General features: G+C 54.1%; 1 protein-coding gene across 1 annotated transcript in view; it reads left to right on the forward strand.

Annotated features, from left to right (window-relative positions):
• Nucleotides 1–19891, forward strand: part of SHANK2 (SH3 and multiple ankyrin repeat domains 2) — a 478101-nt gene that overhangs the window by 275377 nt on the left and 182833 nt on the right. The window contains exons 14-15 of the mRNA XM_082342199.1: nt 4525–4694; nt 9482–9595. Of these exons, the coding sequence (XP_082198325.1) occupies nt 4525–4694; nt 9482–9595 (284 nt within the window). The remainder of the gene's footprint in view (nt 1–4524; nt 4695–9481; nt 9596–19891) is intronic.

Raw genomic sequence — 19891 nt, forward strand, 5'->3', positions numbered from 1 at the left:
AAGGGAGGTCATGGTCACCTGGTTCGTCACCGCACAGAGCAGGGAGCCTGCAGGGAGCCCTGAGCTGGGATCGGGCAGCCGGGATGTGAGGTCAGCTCTGTATCTCTGCGCCCAGGTCACTATTTATGGAGCCCCCATTTTTCCACTCGTGAAACGGCACTTTGCAAGGCTCAAATTAACCTGGAATGAGAAGATGCTTCAGCGTTTGTGTGGACCACACATCACTGCTGGTACCTAGAACCGTAGACGCACTCTGGTCTTCAAGGACCAATTTCTTCCTGTTCTTAGACAAAGGCTTTCCAGGCTTGGACCGATGAATTTGGGAGCTGACTGTCTGCAAAGTGGCTCAAGGAACAGAACTCCCAGACTGGAGCTGTGTTTGCTTTGACTTCTCTGCCCAGTGACACACTCTGGCGCCGGCTGAACCCAGCTGGCTGACACATGCATCTTGTCACCCACTTTCCAGTTGAAGCAGAGAGTGGTAAGCAGAGAGTGAAGCAGACGTGTTGAGTGTTCACACACCTGTGCAGAGTGGTTCCTACTGACTCACTCTCAGGTCTCTCCAGATCATCCCCTCTTATCATATGGGGAAACCGAGGCTTCCAGTGGTTAACTGACTTATCCAACATCTGGTAGTAAGTGATCAGCTGGGCTTCCGGCAGGGTTCTTTTGAAATTTGGATGGATGAGTGAATACATAATGTTTGTATAAGTGGTAAGATGGATGGATGGATGGATAAGTGAGTGGATGGGTGGATAGAAGGATAGGTGAATGGATGGCTGGATGATGGATGGATGGTCCGGTGCATTATGGATGGATGGGTATATGGATGGATAGGTGAGTCAGTGGACGGTTGGATGGATGATGGATGGGTGGGTGGGTGGAGAGATGGGCAGCTGGATGGATTTCTCCTGAGGATCAAGTTTGCAGGTTGGACGCAGTCTCCTTGCTGATTGTTGTTGATTATGCACAGTGGGGTCCTGGGGCTCCCGGCAGCAGTTCCACTGTGTGTGTGTGTGGGGGGGGGTTCCCTGAGAAGTTGGGCTCCTCATGTGGTTCCCAAGCTCTGGGCATAGCAGCTGCTTCTGCAGCTAACCAGCAGCTGGGAGTCAGGTCTGGCAGCCCCAGCTGTGCTGCTTACCCTCTGCCCTGCCCCAGCCACCATCAGCATGGTCCATCCTTATCTTTTCTCTGGACTTTGACCTGCCCCCTCCCCTGGGGGAGAAGCCCACCTGCCTTACCCTGCTGCCCTCAGAGTCATCTCCCCTTCTGGTGCTTGGGGACCAACTCATGGGCCCACCTGCCCTTCCGCTCTTCGCCCCTGGTGTCTGCTGCAGCCACACATCCTGTCCAGGAGTGTCCGTGCGACCCATTTGTGACCTCCTTGGTAGGACAACCTGCAGTCTCTTATTGGGGTTTAACGCATCAGGCACTTCTGAGCACCCACTACTGCACCCCCAACCAGGGATGGGGGCATGGAGATGGTGGAGATATAGCCCTGTGTTGCGTGGCTCCCGGTCCAGCCTGGGAGATGGTCAGATGCAGAAGTGATAACTGCCATCAAAGCTTCAGTGACAGAGCCGGCGGGGGGCAGGGAGGGGGAGCTTGGTGGGCCCCACCCGGCCATCGCTCAGTGCAGATACGGCAGGTGCATCGGGGGAGATCCAAGCACTGCTTGTGGAGGTCTGGGGAGAGGAGGCCTTCTGAGCCTGGTGTGGGGTGCCCCCCTGGACCGCACGCCCTCTGCTGACCCCAAGCCTCTTCTGAACCCTTGAGTTCAGGTGGAGTGGCCCCAAGGGACACTTCCCTGTTGCCGAGGGACTGAGTCCCCTTGGTTACCAGGACTCGCTGTCCCCTGGCCTGGGAGCCGGAGAGGAGACCCCTGCTGACGCTCAGCCCCTTGCGGCAAAGGCGCTGTCTCCCCCTCCCCCCCGTGTCTCCCCCCTGCCCCCCCCCCCGAGCTCCGAGTAAGGCTGGGTTGAGGCGCACTGAATGGATGGATCTTCTTCCTGATGCAGAAGGCGGGCGGGACGTCCTCGCAGGCGGGAACTCTGAGGGCCGCTCTACTTTTCCCGGTTCTTTTCCACCACAGGCAGGTGGCCCAGATTGTCCTTCCTCTCTGGGAGTCAGCTGCCTTGCCAACTGTCACCTCTGGACCAGAGGCGGTCACACAACCTGGCTCTTGCAGGCGTCGCAGCTCTGGGCTCCTGGGGTGTTTGGGGATCAGTGATAACCATCAAGAGGAGCATCCGGCGCTCAGGGTGGATTTTCCCATCTGTGCACGCCGATCTGTAGCTGGCTGGGTGGGGAGAAGGAAGTGGGGAGGGACAGTAAGGCCGCCGGGCAGGGCTGCCTGGTGGTGCCAGAGTTTACAGGGGCACCTGTTTCCCAGGATGCTGTGACCTCCGTCTGTGGCTTCAACTTGGTCAGGAAAGGCTGGGGTCGAGGAGGCAAGAGAAGGGGCATCCCTGGGGACAGGAGACCATGAGGACTGTGGCTTGTCAAATCCCTGTGTCTCTGAGCCCAGGCGAGCACCTGGGAAAGGTCACATGCCTGTCCTCTGCTCCGTGTGGTTTAGGGAGAGCTCTGGGCTTTGGGGTCGGGCAGGCAGATCTGACGGTCGATCCTTCTCCTCACCTGACTCGCATAAATTAGGGTGTAAACTGAGCATGTCCCGTGTGTAGACGTGGGTTCCTGTGGCCAGATCATCACCGTGAGTGAAAAAGTAAAAAGCATGACAAAATACGGCCCAGTCACGCTTACATGAATTCTTACCAGCATAAAGCAAACCGTACGGTATTTATCAGGGGTGCCGACGTGGGTAAAGCACAGCACAAAAGGAACATGCGGGGTTCACGTTAAATCCCGAAAGTGAATGGTCACATCATATTCTAGAATTTTCCCTGCAAGCCTGTTTCACACCTAAAGGCGAGAACTTCTTCCGCGCAGGAAGCTCAAGCTCCCTGTGTGGGCTCCCAGGCCACGGCATCTGTAGTTTGAAAGGAGAACCATAGCTGGGGACCCCACCCTTCACGGTCATGAATTGGTGACATGAGTGGCCCCCCCTCCCGAGACTCAGAGGTGGCTCCCTGACTCGGGAACCTTCCCCAAGTATTATTAATATTCCTCTTCCCCGTGGCGGGGTGTCCTCTTGGGAGACACCAGCCGGCCGTGAATGCTTTTCTTGTATTTCTGACCGGGAGGTTCCGGAGCATCACCCCTAAATCCCTGCCCAGGTTCATCCACGTGCCTGGGTTTTTTCTAGAGACCCCACCATGGGAGGAGAGCTCAGTATGACTCCTCCAGATTATGATTGATAAGAACGTGCCCTCTTCTCTCCAGAAGGAGTCACCCGGGTCACCCATCAACCATCACAATGACATGGGAATGTCGTCACGGAAAACCACTTTGCACGTTTCTCTGGGAATGCGTGCCTCTCTCTCTCTCTCTGTCTCTCTCTGTCTCCCTCTGTCTCTCTCTGTGTCTCTCTGTCTCTCTTATATCCCACCTTTGGGCCCCGGTAAGTTAGATGTCCACGCTCACTGTCAGGCAGGGAAGTTGGCCTGGAAACGCACGCTCTTTGTGATACAGTCACATAAAACAGGAAAGAATTAAAGTCCCGCTTGTGAAATGTCACCAGGGCAGCTGGGCGTGGGCTGCCTGCACCGCGATAATGAAGGCTTTCGCCAGTAGGTTCTGGGTGTTTCCTCGCATGGTGTGGCTGGCGCTCACAGTGAGACTGATAAAATGGCAGAGACCCAGGGCCTGCCTTGATTGCTGCCTCCACTGGAGTTTTTTTTAAATTGAGACACGCACATGAAATTTACCATCTTACCCATTTTTACCTGTGCAGTTCAGTGGCATTAAGTACATTCACGTTGTCGTGCGACCATTCCCACCATCCGTCCCCATCTTCCTAAACTGACACTCTGTCCCCATTAAAGGCAAACTCGCCCTCCCCCTCCCCCTCCCCCAGCCCCTGGCCCGCACCATCCTGCTTATGAATTTGAGTACCCCAGGTACTGCCCTAAGTGGAATCACTCGTTATCTGTCCTTCTGTGACTGTCTTCCTTTATTTAGCATCACGTCCTCAAATTTCATCCATGTTGTCACCTGTGCCAGAATTTCCTCCCTTTTTAAGGCTGAATAATATTCCATTGTGTGGATGGACCACATTTTGGGTATCCGTTCATCCATCAGTGGAGACTTGGGTCGTTTCCATCTTTTGAGAATAATGCTGCTATGCACGTGGGTGTGCAAATATCTGTTTGAGACCATGCTTTCACTTCTTTGGGGTACCTACCCAGAAGTAGAACTGCCAGAATTACCTGAGTCTTTTAAGCACTAATGCTGCCCCCCCGGGCCTTTTCACGTCTCCAGGTCCGTCTAGAATCAGGAGCTCTGATGTGACTCCTCGGGGCTCAGCGTTTGTTATGAACAGATGGGCCAAGGGTCTGGAGTGTGCCCTGCTCTGTCTCAGGCCGTGACCCTCCCTCTCTGTCTCTGCCCCCCTCTCACCTGCAGTCCGGCTTTCCTGCCAGGCGCCAACAAGGATGTGCTCTCGGCCTTCGAGTACCCGGGGCCCAAGCGGAAGCTGTACAGCGCGGTCCCCGGGAGGCTGTTCGTTGTCGTCAAGCCATACCAGCCCCAGGTGGACGGCGAGATCCCCCTTCACCGTGGCGACAGGGTCAAAGGTCAGTGTCCATTCTGCTTCCAGGGCGGGGTCAGGCTGGGACCCCTCAGCCTCAGTTTATCCCCGTTGGGGTGTCGGCGTCCGGGGCATTGCTTCCGCGGGGCCCCCTGTGGAAAATACGGAGCCCTGGGAGGGCAGAATGGGGATTAGAGAGACGCTCATGGCCGCGGTGACTCTGATGTCCATTAGGAAGGGTAGCACGTGAATATCTGGGACGGGAGTCCACTGCAGAAAAAAGCAGGGGAGGGGCAGGCGAGGGCGTCGACGGGCAGCTCTTTTCCATCTGGAAAACCTCCCAGGGCCTCAGGAGGAGGTGGGAGGTGGTGCTGGGATGGGGCTGAGCACAGGTCGGACTCAGACGCGTCTCGGGGCTCAGGAAGGGGCCTCCGGGTGGATGGTTCAGCCTGGGGGCCTGCGACATTCCAAGGAAGGAGATCCACCGGGTTAGAGGGAAGGAGGCCCAAAGCAGAATCCTGGGAAATGTGGGTGAAAAGCCTTGAGGGCGGCCATGCATGCCAGGAGTTAGACCAGGGTCAGTGCCAGCGATGGGCGCCAGCGATGGTTTCTGAGCAGGAAGATGAGGTGTGTGAGGCCCCTAGGGAAGATGGGTTTAGCGCAGGCACGTGCAGGAGGTTGGCAGTGGCTGTAGAGGAGCCCTGTGGTGCTGGAGGCCACACGAGGAGGGTAGAGAAGTGACAGGTGCGGGCTGCAGGCCACATGGGGGCAGCTGAGCTCACCAGGCGAAGCAGGAAAGGGCACACCATGCCTGGCCCTGTCGCTGCAGGGCAGCTTTCAGAAGATGCATGGCAGGGGCAAGAAAGTATGCCCCTTAGGGGTCAGTCGGTCAGGTTCAAATCCATCTGGCCCTGAGCTGGTAAGGACCTGCTTCTTCCTCCGTACCGTGCAGTAATCTGGCCAACATCACCTGGGTTTTCCAAGTTTCCGAGGACGGCTGGAGACCCATTCTCTCTTTCAACTCCTTCTGGAAGTCCAGCTGCATGTAAACTTGACCATCTGGTGGCACCAGCATGTCCCAGGGGCTCTGCTTATTTTATTCCCATCATTTTTTTTTTAACCTTAGGTCCTTTCTATTGGTCTATTTTCAGGTTCACTTGCTCTTTCCTTTGAAATGTCCCCTTCACTGTTAAGTCCATCTTGTGAATTTTTTAATTTCAGAAATGACACGTTTAAATTCTAGGGTTTCCACGTGTATTTCTTTATAGTTCCTATTTGCCAAGACTTCCTTTTGCTCTGTTGAGATTTTCCCTCTTTGGATGCGCATGCTGTTTTACAACATCGTGGATGGGTGTCATCGTCCCTCTAAAATCCCCGTCTGTAGTCCCACCATGAGGGTCATTTTGGGGTCAGGCTCATGTGGTTTTCTCTTCTCTGGAGGATGGACCCCATCCTCTTGGGTCTTTGCGTGTCCGGTCATCTTCTGTTGCGTTCTGGACATCAGGGTGTTAAGTCGTGAAGATTATGGCTTCAGTTCATGCTTTCTTTCTTTTTGGAGGGTTGCCTGGGTGACAGCTCAGGCCCTGACTTGAGCGGAGCTGCTCTGCATCTTTTCAGAGAGGCGAGGGCCCTGAGTTGGCCACCCCTCCCTGGCTGTTTCCCTTGTGAGGACACCCCGACTCTCTTCAGGGTGCCTGGTTTCCTGGCTCCATCCTTCTGGTTCTTTAGGCCACTCAGAACACAGGTTTTTCCTCATGTGCCCCTCCCCTGCCAGCCCTGCCGTGGGGACCATACTTAGTCCAGGCTACAAGCCGTGGAGAAGGGGTTTCCCTATCCAGCTCTGCTCCCCTCTCCCCCCGGGTAAGCATGCATCCCACCAGGCCCGTCTACTTCTGTCCACGTTCTGTACCTTTTTGCATCATATTCAGGGTGTATAGCTGCCTTCTTGGATGGGGTTCAGTGGGGTCTTTGAGCATCATACCCATGAGTCCCTGATTGTCCCTATGTAGTTTAACACAGTATTTTTGTTAACTTTTAAATTATAAACATTCAAATTATAAATGTAAGCACTCACATGACCTGCAATTTGGAATTTTAATACCAAATACCAAAGAGCACCGGGTCTCGCTGCCCAGCCCAGCTCTGAAATCTGCTGAGCCCACACCCCTGGGCTTTTGTCCCCCGTGTGTCCATCCATCCACCTTGCTGTCACCCCCAGGCCCGTGTGGGGCTTCAGGCTGGGCTGGGAAGGGCCTGGGGAGACTTCCTGGTGACCCAGTGACCGGTCACTTCATATCTGGGGACCGCGTGTCCTTGTCCACACATCAGAGATGATAACAGAGGAGATACAGGTGGAGACTTGTTAGCAGCTGCTGTTTACCAGGCACCCTGCTTGGGGACGTCACACGTTTTTCCTCGTAAACCTCATAGCAACTGTGGGCCGAAGGTGTTAGATCCCATTGTGTGAGTCAGCACGGGCCGCTGTAACAAGCCTCCCCAGACTGGGCAGTTTAAACCTCAGGATTCACGGTCCCCAGTCCTGGAGGCTGGAATCTGAGATCCAGGTGTGGGCAGGGCCGGTTCCTCCTGAGGCCTCTCCCCTCGGCGTGTAGACGGCCGTCTCCTCCCTGTGTCCTCACGGGGTCGTCCCTCTGTGTGTGTCTGTGTGCTTTTCTCCTCTTCTTATGAGGACACCAGTCCTGTGGGATTAGGACTCACTCTAGTGACCTCATTTTACCTTAATCACCTCTTTAAAGACCCCCATCTCCAAACACAGCCACACTCTGAGGTTCTGGGGGTTAGGACTGCCACACAGGGGTTTGGCGGGGGGACACCGTCCAGCGCACACAGGGGCTCAGTTCAGGTTGTGGCGAGGAGGAACTCCATGGCTGCCTCAGGGTCCTGACTGTCATGTGCGACGGGGCGGCCCGTCCTTACACGGTCTCTGGGCTGCTGAAGAACTGGGCGCTGCCCGGATGGAATTTGGACCCCATTTTGACTTTTAAAGACCCCATCTGCAAGCACAGTCACAATCTCAGCTGCTGGGGGTCAGGACTCCAACAGAGGAATATCGGGGACAGGATCCAGCCCATAAAAGACCCCTGTCTGAGTTACATGGTAACTTGGGGCAAGGCTCCCACAGCTGCCTACCTGGGGATGGGGGTTCCGGTCTAGTTTGTCTGGACGGCGAGCCCAGCCCCCTTTGTCTCTCTGAGTCGCTCACCCCTGCAGTCGGCTTGGTGCCGGCGTCACTTGGCTGTGCCCAAGTGTGTGGCCTTGACATTGCCTGGAGAGACAAGAGGCAGACGCACGGTCCCCACCACGAGTTTCTACGTGGACCCTTGGCGGTCAGCCAGGCCGCTCCAGTAGCTGGACAGCGCCTGGGCGGGTCCCTGTCCCCCGCTTGCCATCCAGGGCAGCGCTCCGAGACGACCCTCTCACATCTGGGTTCCGCTGGGCCGCCGTGGTGTACATCCCGGTCAGCTGGGCTGCACCGAGTGTAAGCGGCCAGCATTGAGTTTTGGAGAAAATGGGTCAAGCGATTACGATCGTACTGGTCCTCAAGGAGGTTGCCTGTCTGTTCCCTTTAGGCCATTTCTTCAAATTATTAGGCAAAGACTTCTAAAGCTGACGTACTCTGTGCTGTTGACCTTCAAAACTCATGGGTCCAGGTGTCCTTTATCTGGCCTTTGAGATTGAGATGAGGGATGGAAGGAGGCATTTCTGTGGCCAGGATCTCTTCTCCGCAGTTCTGGTGCCTGGGGGTCCTGAGTAATTTACAAAAGGTTAAGATGTGCAGAGATTATACTAACCTCCCACTGCACAGATACACTCTGAGGGAGCCAGGGCTTTGGGGTGGAGGTGTGCCCCCAGCCCAGCATCATAGGCCTAAGAGACAGAGACCCTCCCCTACCTCACCCCTGTGAGCCTGACCCTTACAACCAAAATATTTGTCCAAGCCGTGCCTGGGCAGCACTTGGGACCTCGTGTCTTTGGGTTTGCATTGCTCACCCACGCTCGGCATCGGTCCAGTTTAAAAATGAATACGCTTCATCCCCCGCAGTGGGTGTCCGTGAGGCCCTCTGTGCACCCAGCACTGAGCCGAGGAAGGGGGAAACCCAGCGCCCTCAGCCCTGCAGGCGGGGCAGCTGTGTCTGTCTCACAACCCTTGACTTGGCATTTTCACTGTGCAGTGGCCCCCTGCTGCTTGTGGCACCGACATAATCCTCGGGTTCTTCATTAATAAGCCAGCCAGAAGCCCGGGACTGCCCGTGGGCATCGGCCAGCCTGCCCTTGCACTTCAAGTCCGGGTAGTATCTTGTAACTGCCAGGCAGGCTGCTTCCCTGTCTCCTGCTGTGAATTCTCTTTTCTCAAACTAATTTCAAAGATCCTGTGGGCCTGGACTCTTGGCCTCTCCTCCCCCAGCTCCAGAGGGGCCGACACGACCTCATGGTTGCTTCTCTTCATCAGGGTGGCCTGTCCCCCGACTTTGACACCTGAAATAACTGATGGTGGGGACTCGGAGGTCCCACTCTCCCGTCTCAGCTGGGACCCGACAGACGGGACACAGTGGCCACATGCCGAGCGCTGTGAGATACGAGGACGCCAGGACGCCCGGCGCTTGCATCCTCTCCCCCAGGCCTAACGGGCAGAGGGGACCTGGGGGCTCAGAGGCTCTGCAGTGCCCCCTCCGAGGGACACTTTGCCAGGCGGCTGAAGGAGGCTTGGTCAGCCAGCAAATGGACCAGAGCCGCCGGCCCCTCCCCCCTGCATCCTCACCCCACACCCTCCAAGCCCCGCCCACTAACCCCTCCCCCTTTCCCTGTCTCTAGTTCTGAGCATCGGCGAAGCGGGCTTCTGGGAAGGCAGCGCCCGCGGCCACATCGGATGGTTCCCAGCTGAGTGTGTGGAGGAGGTCCAGTGCAAGCCCAGGGACAGCCCGGCAGGTAAGGCGGACCCCACCCTCGTCCGTCCACCTCTGTCCGGCCTGGGGTCGGCGTCGTTGCTGACATAGAGCGTGCGGCAGGTACGGGCAGGTGTGCGGTTACCGAGCAAGGCTGAGTTTCGGACCGAGGGCTTCTCTGATCCTCCGAGCGGTGGACGCCATACCACTGGGCTTTGTCCAAACCAGAAATCGGTTGCAGGGCAGCCTGGAGGCTTTGAGTTAAAATGTTGGTCTGTGCATGTGCCAGGAAACTTGGAGCGTGCGTTCTAGCCGTCGGAAAAGGGCTTTGGGGGGAGAGTAAGTGCTTGAAACTGCTTTATCGATCTCTCACGCCGACATCATAAACAGGCAGCTTCGCGTTTCCCCGCCGGCCCCTGCCGTGCCCTCCCTGAGGACTCGAGGTTTGCTGTCTCAGTGAAAACTGCTCGAAACAGGCCTGAGGCATATCACTGCAGCACCTCGCCGAACTCCCAGACACAGCCCCTGCTGACGCTCGGCCTGAAAGCGATTGCTGCAAGATTGGATTGATTGAAATGGTAGGAGGAAACCACTTACATAAAACGGTATTGAGAAACCAATAGGAGAGGTGGAGACACACAAAGCACTAGGTTCTTCTAAGAGCCTGGTCTACGCATGCCCTGCTGGCTTCTGGTAGAATCCCAGAGTCATGGTGCATCTGTCAGAAGTGGCCACGTTCGCTTTGTGGCCGATGGCTTTGCTGCATCCTTGGGCAGTCTCGTCATGGTGCCAGTTGGGCTGTGTTCCTTTCCGGAACCTCTAGGGAACAGTTCATTCCTTTGCCTTTTCCAGGTTCTGGAGGTCACAGCATCCCTTGGCTGGAGGCCCCTCCTCTGTCCTCAAAGCCCGCAGTCGTGGGCCAGGTCTCAGGTTGCATCTCTCTGACCCTCCCTTTTGCCTCCTCTTCCTCCAGTTTTTAGGTCTCATGTGGTCAGATTGGCCCCACCTGGAGGACCCAGTTCAAGCTAAACTGATTAGAAAGCTTAATTCCCTTTTGCCTTGTAAGGTCATGTACTCACAGGCACGGGGGATTTGAACATGGGCATCTTTTGGGGAGGACCATCCTCTGTCTACTAAGGATGGTAAATATGAACACCGTAACTCTACTTATGATGTGGATTATTGGCCAGAGGAGGGAGGCACCGCTGTGACCCGGGGTGGAGTGGGGTGGAGGGAGAGAACAGTGCAAAGGAGGTGGGATTTGAGCTGGATTTTAGGGTCGGGGAGAGTCCAGAGTTGTTCCTATTGGGTTCTGTTTGCCTTGGGCTTTCTGAGATTGTGACTTAACATCGTCTTTTATAAAGGTATGGTTTACGCGTGGTAAAAAATGCATAGGTTATAGAAGAGTTCATTGCATTTTGACAAACGTCTACTCCTGTCTCCAACTGCAATTAAGAGGTGAAACCTGTCCGTCACCCCAGAAAGGTCTCTCAGGCCACTTTCCAGTCACCCACCTCCCAACAGGAGGCAACCACGGTTCTGATTTTGTTACCGAACCAAAGTTGGCTTCATTCACCCGACGTGCAGCCCAGCCAATCTACTAATACCAGGTTGTGGTGAAGGAAGAGGGCAGTGTTTATTGCACGTGTCTGATGTGAGGCCGGCAAGGAGAATGGGCAGCTTATGTTCAAAAGCCCCAAACGCCCTGAAGGCTCTCAGGGAAGGGTTTTGAAAGATAGCCTGAGGGAGAGAGTCATGGGGTATGTGATCGGCTGGTGCACAATTCGCTGATTGATTGGTGGTGAGGTAACAGGGTGATGTTTCAGGAATCTCAATCATCAACCTTCTGGTTCCATTCAGTCTGGGGTCTACGTGCTGGTGGTCAGCATGCAATTAACGTCCTCCACCTGGTGGGCATTTTAGTATCTGCAAAACAACTCAGGGACTCAGGATATAATCTACAGCCCCTGAGGAGGACCTCAAGGTCCTTGACTTTGTTTTACGGCTAAACTATTATTATTTTGTCTTGCTTGACTGTTTCCCTTTGGTGTTGTACTTCTCTGATTACATTTGCTCTTTGGAACTTGGGGAGGGCCTGGGAAGCTAAAGCTTTTCTACAAACAAGAGGCAAGCTACACAAGGAGTGGGGGAGGGGGGGTTCTGTCTCCAGGCAGTCCCCACAGGGTCCTGCTCGGTTTCAGTTTGTCACCAGAGCTCAGTTCAGCCTGCTGTTGAATTTCAGAGCTGGAACCTACAGCACATACCCCTGAACCCGGTGTATTTCACGCAGCTGAATGCTATTGCCAGGCTGTAAATCAGTGCTCTGTAAATTTCTGTTGCCGAAGAAGAGTGTTCCGCGGTATGTTTATACCCCAGTATGTTTATTCATGCTCCTGGTGATGGATGTTTGGATTGGCTTCTCAGTCAGGGCTCGTCACTTAAGCTGCTATGAACGTTATCGTGCGACTCTTTCTCCAGACGTGTCTTCCTTTCTCTTGGAGAAACACCGAGGGGCGGAGCTACTGGGTCACAAGGTAGGAGGGTGTTTAATTTTATAAGAAACTGCCAAACAGTTGTCCAAACTGCTACGCCTTCTCGTACTCCCATCCCCCAGTGTGTGAGCGTTTCAGTGGCTCCACTTCTCAGCGACATTTGGTTAACACCAGTCTGTTTAATTTCAGCCATTCTTAATGGGTGTGGAGAATATCTTACTGCGGGTATAATTTGCACTTTTCTGATGACTACTGTTATTAAACACCTTTTCGTGTGCTTTCTTACCTTATGTATAGCTTCTCTTGAGAAGTATCGGTTCAAGTCTTTTGTCCATTTTTAATTGGGCTGTTTATCTTTCCATCATTGGCTTGTAGGAGTCCTTTACAGAGTCTACTTATCAGTACTTGGTTAGATATATGTCGCACATATTTTTCCCAGCCTGTGACTTAGCCTTTTCATTTCTGTGTCTTTTAACAAGGTTTTTAAAATTTTTAAATGAAGTCCAATTTCTCCATTCTTTGCTTTCACAATTAGCACTTTTTATAGCGCCTGTTTTTTTAATGTTGAAAACTGTGTTGAATATACATAGAATCCAAAAGATGGCAGAAAATATTGTTTCAATGTTTCCATGCAGCAAGCTCCTTCCATACAGAGTTGGCTGGTTTGAGCCCTTAGAAGCTTTCTCTTTTGTGTAGGACCACTCTTATAGATTGTAAAGTGAACATTTAGCTGGCAGATCTCACTCACGTGCACTAAATGACAGGTGAATGATTCCAGGAAGGACCAGCAGGATGGAGAAACCTGCTCGGGGCACTTTATGCCTGTGAGTGGGACCAGCTGATTTCTCGCCGCCTGATGACAAAGATCAGAGGCCAGGGGTAGCCAAGAGCAGACTGAAACAGGGGCTCCTGATCGTTGGCTGATTCGTTGATAATAAGCTCCACTCGGTTCCATGAAGAGCGTGGTGGTTATTTATTCAACAAGTGATGCACTTGCTCATTTAACCTTGGTTCTGATTTCTTAGGACCATGTGTGTTTCCAACAGGCATTCCTCCGTGGAAAGCCTCATCCGGCCTGTGGAATAAGCAGGGCAGGAAGGAAGCCCGTGATTTACACACAGGCACCCACATCTCAGCACCAGGCTGGGCCGTGAGCCGTTCTTTTGAAACTTCTAACGCTCTGTGCTCCGTCCTAGCCCCACATCCGGGCAGCCTCCCCACGGAGTGTCCGGCGTGGGCTCCTGGAGTCCCACCACCACTGATTAATCCTGGTGCGCGTCCGCCCGGAGCGATGGGGACTCAGGGCCGGCCCAGGCTCCTTCTCAGTTCCGCTGCCTCCCAGCTGGCACAGGTGACTCAACAGCTCTGCATAGCCTTCCCTTCACCTGGGAAGGACGTGAAGGTGATGTGTGCACAGGGTCAGGCGGAAGCAGCATAGTTGCAGGATATTTTGTTTCTGTGCAGGAGAGACGGAGGTGAGTCCGATTTATAAAATCTCACCTCTTTGCGTTCATCAGCCCAGAGAATTGACAGCGAGGTGCCACGGGTGACGACGTTACTGTGCGTGCGTGGAGGGTGGCAATTTGGAGGAGACGGACAGTTAATTATGTACACGCCCCTCCCCGCACACCCATCGCACGTTTATCATGGGTATCTACAGAGTTGGTGCCCCGATAACAGTGGTGCAGTACCAGCCGCCTGGATGCTCTCTGAGGGCATGTGGTACCCTGGACAGCAGGAGTGGGTCCTTATCATGCTTGCTTGTCCCACCTCCACCCAGCCCTGTGGGTCTTGGTCTAACAGCCCCTGCCCCCTGCATTCCAGAGGCAGCCAAGGGGACCCCAGAGAGGACTGGCCAGCTCTGAGTTCCATGAGGCCACCCTCTTCCGCCAGAGCTGCGGGGAGGGGCGCAAAGCTGATAGGAAACAGCAATTCCATCTAGTCGCCCGTGGCATTGGTGAGATGCTCAGGTCTTCACACCAGTTCTGTGTCTACTTGAAAGTTGTCCCGGCCCACCCCACTGCCCCACTACTGCAAACACCTGCACAGTCTCGCTCACCTTAGGAGGGAGCTGGGGCCATGGTACAGACCTCTGCTCCGGGTCCTTCTCCACAGCGCGGTGGGATGCCCGGCCCATCGGGGGCCCCTCTGCTGACAGAGAGATCCCTGCTCTTTGAGCCCCACCGCTCTTTGAGCCCCACCCAGAATGCAAACGGTCCCTGAAGCTCAGACGGGTGTTTGAGCGTTTGTTTCCTCGCTCCCAGCGAACGGGAATCCAGCTCATCTTTGGTTTCAGTTGCCGTGACCTGATGGGAACGATGCCCAAGGCCACGGCTGGCCTTCATCTTCAGCGCAGAGCGCCCCGTGTGACCCAGACCCAAGTGATCCCACCCCCGGAAGGTGTTGAGTGAAGCCCAGGGTCTCCTGCAACCCCCAAGCCAGGGGGGCTGCTCTGGGCCGCCTTCTGGAGCCTCCCCCGCTGGACACCCCAAGGCCCACCAGAGACCTCCCTTTACCCCACCGCAGGGTTCACCCCAAAACTCTCAGTTGCCGTCTTCAGGCCGCCTCAAGTTTGGGGGCGGGATGGTGAGCGGACATGGGGCCCAGCAGCCCCAGCCCAGGTCCTCCCAGGAGTCTGTCCTGGCACGGAAGCCCCCTCCGGCGGCAGCGTGCCCTGAGGTCCTCCCTTCCAGCCCGTCAGGCCCGCAGCCTGGGTCCAGCCCGGGGGCTCAAGGGCTACGCCGGGGTCTGGGCTGGGCTGGGCAGAGGTATCCTGCATGCCTGGAGGCTTTATTCTCTGGCCGGCTCACCTCTCAGGCTGGCCCCTGGGAACCCTGGGCTAGATCCAGGTCCAGCAGAGAGAGCGAGGGATTGGGAGAGAGGGAAATTGGGTCTCCCCTGCCTCCTCTGCGGGTGTCCCAGGACTGGCCCTGATTAGGTTGACTTGGGTCATGTGTAGAACCATTCTCTGCGGCTGGGGCATGGGGTGCTCGTGTGACCTGCCGGGCCTGGGCAGGGCTGCGGGAGGAGGGCAATGCCAAGGCCAGTCTGGTGCTTGACCAGCAAAGGAGGGGCGCTGGGCTTCTGCGGGCCACGACTGCAGCCTCCCCTTCAGCTGGGAGGCCAGAGCGTCTGGGCTCTTTGACCAGGGGCGGAGGCCACTGCCGTGACCCGCCTTCACCCTGGAAGACAAGGCAGGGGTGGGAGCTGTCACCGCACCTCTGGGCAGCTCTGGTTGGAGCCACAGGGCAGCGGCCAGCGCGGTCCCCGCTATGAAACAGGCGTCCCATTAGTCAGGTGCGTGTGAACCGTCTGCAACATGTCACAGTGGGCACGATCGGTTCCAAAATGGAATGTTTTTGTTATCTTTAGAACATTTAAAAATACAGGCAAATGCCTCTATTAGCACAACTGTAATTTAAAATACTAATAAGAGACAAAAGAGCCGGCTTCCGAAGGAGTTACACGCTGTTCCCTAACGGAACATAAAATCAATATGGAGACTCATTGTCCTGGCTGCTAATGATTGTGTTTTTGTTAAACAACCGTGGCAGAAGCATACAGCCTCCCCCCTTCTTTCTTTTACGCCATTTTATTAAAATACACTTGGAGCCTCGCCGCCTTGGTGTGTGTGCCGTTGTCTCCAAGCAGCTGCTCTGTGTTTTAAATACCAGTTTGCACACTCGGGCTCGCCCCCAAAATAGGTATCTGCCAGGTCTGTCTGCTTCCGTCGGGAGGATTCAGTCCTTCACGTCACTCTGGGACCCAGGCCCTCTCCCCTCCCCGCAGCAGCGATGGCCTGCCCCTGGTTACCATGGCAACCTGCTGATGCTGGTACCAGCCCTGCCCTCCTTCCCCACGGCCCCTCCTGATGCTACAGGATGTGGTGTCTGCAGCTCTGTCCCCAGTCACCTGGCACAGTGGTGGTCACTACGGGCCAGTGTTCTGGGGGGAGGGGGGGCGGGTGTCACCGAGATTCTCACAGGGGTGGGGGACACTCTTAACTCCCACCCTGGGCCACCTGTGTGGATGGCAGTGGGCAGGAAAGGGCTGCCATGACAAAATACCACAGACCGGGGGCTTAAACAACAGATATTTATCTCCCAGAGTTCTGGAGGCTGGAATCTGAGATCCAGGTGTTGGCAGGGCTGGTTCCTCCTGAGGCCTCTCTCCTCGGCGTGTAGACAGCTGTCTTCTCCCCATGTCCTAACGTGGCCTTTATGTGTGCTGGCACATTCCTGGTGTCTGTCCCTCTTCTTGTAAGGACACCAGTTCTATTGGATGAGGGTCCACACTTATGACCTCATTTAACTCTAATCACCTCTTCTTGTAAGGACACCAGTTCTATTGGATGAGGGTCCACACTTATGACCTCATTTAACTCTAATCACCTCCCTAAAGACCGTATTTCCAAATACAGTCATAGTGGGGGTTAGGGCATCAACACACGAATCTGGGGATACAGTTCAGTCTGTGATGGTGGTGAAGAGTGGTAGCCATGTGCCGTGCTCTGCTCCACGTGGGACTTTGCAGACGCCTCCCCCCACACTTCCTGTCACACAATCCCATCCCCAGTGGGGCCGTTCTTCTGTCTGAGTCGAGGGCAGTGACCGTGCTCTCTGTCCCGAGACTGTTCCCTGCCCAGGCTGCACGCTGACCCACCAGCATTTGGAAGCCTCTCAGGGTCAGCCCCAGGGCTGTCCTCTGCTCTGGGGCAGATTTCATCAGTACACTTGGTGCAAGCCAAGGGGATGGAAGGAGAGGGCCTGTAAGTTAGTTTGTAAATACGGTTTGTAAGGTCAGTTGACCAAGGTGTATTGTCCTCTGTGAGGGCAAAGAACCAGGAGGATATAACTAGTTCACACTGGTGTTCCCCATACTGGACGTGGGGCCTGAAATGGAGCAGATGCTGAGAAAGTACTTCTGGGATGGATGAGTGGATGGGGGAGTGGATGGGTGAATGGACAGATGGGTGAAGGTTTGGGTGGATGGACGGATGGACAGATGGACGGATGGATGGATTGATGGAGAGATGGAGGGATGGGTGGTTGGATGAATGGGAGGTTGGGTGGATGGATGGATGGTTGGATGGTTGAATGGGTGGATGGATGGACAGACAGATGGATGGATGGATGGATTGATGGGAGAGATGGAGGGATGGGTGGATGGATGAATGGGTGGATGGATGGACAGATGGATGGGTGGATGGACAGATGGACGGACGGATAGGTAGATGGGTGGACCTTGCATGAGGGTGGTGTCAATACCCATTCTCCCTCTCATACACAGCTCACCCCAATTCCAGTCGTGGAGCCTCTCCCACTTTAAACCTCCCCAGCTCTACTGGATGAGATCTCTTTAAAACCATTGAGTTTGCGGACAGCAGGGAAGGCAGTGGGCTACTATGATACCTAAGAAAAGACCAGCGTCGTTGACATCCCAGGCCAGAGTGTCTTCGGGTCTGGCTGCTGGAGATTGTTCAGGGAGCAGTCCCTTCAACTGACCCAGAGGCACAGTGGCCTCCATCTCTGCCTGTCCATCCCCTGCTGCAAATACAGGGAACTGGACCCCCACCCCACCCCGCAGAGCTGGCGGAGTGGCGCTGGGGTCACGGCATCCTGCTTGAGCAGTCGACTGCCCCATCCCCCTTGTCCCTGTCATGAGTGACTTGGCCTCTTGGGGGCCCCAGAAGACGGGTGTTGTCATGCCCTGCAAGAGGTGGGATGAAGGAGCTGCTCCCAGTATGTGCAGGTGGCCACTGACCTGCCATCTGTCATTCTAGTGAGGACAGACCCACGGCCTCTCCCTGGGCACCCAGTTTAGGGATGGTTAGTCAGGCCAGGAGCCCCCTTCTAGCTGGGACACAGACAGGACCCAAGGGCTACCCCCTAGAGTGAGCCGTGGCTCATTTTGGAGAACGAAAGCATCATATGGTGCTCTGTTATTGAGTTAACATGTTGTTTTTGCCTCCTCTGAAATAGACGATAGGAAACAGATCCGGGGATAATGAATAAACATTGGCTTATGGGGGCTGCATGCTGGGAAAGATGAACTCTCACATTGGCAGATTAAATGTAAGACATGCATATGTAAAGGAGATGTGTAAGGGCCAGCCTCCTGCTTCAACAAATCATACAGCCAAGGAAAGCATCTGGGAGGACGCTCTGAATGTCCCCTGTCCCCAGCCGGGCAGGGTCTGTGGGCTTGGGGATGCCAGGAGGAGGGGGAGCCCAGGTTCCTAGAAGACCTGGCACTGGGGAGCCAAAGAGACAGGGCAGGAAGTGGCAGCTTGGGCACCATCCACAGACGTAAATCGAGAGTTAGCACTCATATTCAGCAAATGCAGCTTCCAGAAGCTTCCAAGTGGTTAAACAAGGGAATTCCCTGGTGGTCCAGTGGTTAGGACTCCGCACTTCCACTGCAGGGGGCATGGGTTCGATCCCTGGTCGGGGAACGAGGATCCCACGTGCCACGTGGCACAGCAAAAAAAAAAAAAAAAAAAAGTGGTTAATCAAATCAGGTGTCAGATCAGTGCTGGATGTTCAAACCTTTTCTGCCTCATTTTACTTCCCTCTACGATCTGAAGGACTTCAGACATGGCACCCACCTTTCTATTTCCTTAAATTGAGATGAACTTCTCAAACCATGAGACTTACCCTTTTAAAGTGTAGAATTCAGTGGTTTTTAGTCTATTCTCAAGGTTGTGCAAACATCACCACTATCTAATTCCAGAACATTTTCATCACCCCACAAAGAAACCTGTCCCATTAGCAATCACTCCCCATCCCCCACTTCCCCCTTCCCCTAGCAGTCACTCATCTACTTCCTGTCTCCACGGATTTGCCCATCCTGGACGTTTCCTATAAATGGAAGGCTACTATATGCAGTCTTTGGTGACTGACTTGCTTTAGCGTAATGTTTTCAAGGTTCATCCATATTGCAGCAGGTGTCAGAATTTCATTTCTTTTTCAGGCTGGATAATATTTCCTTGTAAATGTAGACCACGTTTTGTTGATCCATTCATCAGTTGATGGACATTTGGGTTTCTGCTTTTTGGCTTTTGAATTAGTACTGCTGTGAACATTCGTGTAAAAGTTTCGGTTTGAACACTTGTTTTCAGTTCTTTTTGGGCACACCTAGGAGTGGAATTGCTGGGTCACGTGGTAACTCTGTTTCACCTTTTGAGGAACTGCCAGACTGTTTTGCATTTTCCATTCCCTCCAGCGGTGTATGAGAGTTCTGATTTCTCCCTGTCCTTGCCAACACCTATTTCTGTTTTTTTTGGTTATAACCATGCTAGTGGGTGTGAGGTGGTATCTCACTGTGGTTTCGATCTGCACTTCCCTGATGACCAGTGATGTTGAGCATCTTTTTATGTGCTTATCGGCCGTTTGCGTATAATCTTTGGAGAGGCATTCACTTTTTAAATTAACATGTTATCATACTCGTCGTGTCTGGTCCTGCAATGAATTTGGAAAACACAGAAAGGTATAAAGAAGAAAACAAAAATCACTCATAATCCTACCCCACATTGATAATCCCCACCCTAAATTTTGGTCCTTCTTTGAGTAAAAATGCATATTAAACAAAGTTGAACGCATCCTTTTAAATTATGGATCCTACTTTTTCTCTTTCCCAAGTGACAAAGGACATGGTGTCATGGATTGAAAACAGTCTTCTGAAACACCATTTCCGGAAGCCGTCGTGGTTGAGCCATTGATGGACAATGTCCATCACTGATGTCATTGATGTGACACTGACATGACACTGGCTATCCAGCTACCCGCTTTGCTATTGCAAGTAGCACTTCAGCGAGCAGCCTCACAATTTTTTTTTTTTTTTTTGGC

This window comes from Balaenoptera borealis (genome assembly GCF_965194805.1).
Source record: "Balaenoptera borealis genome assembly, chromosome: 11".
NCBI classification, from domain to species: domain Eukaryota; kingdom Metazoa; phylum Chordata; class Mammalia; order Artiodactyla; family Balaenopteridae; genus Balaenoptera; species Balaenoptera borealis.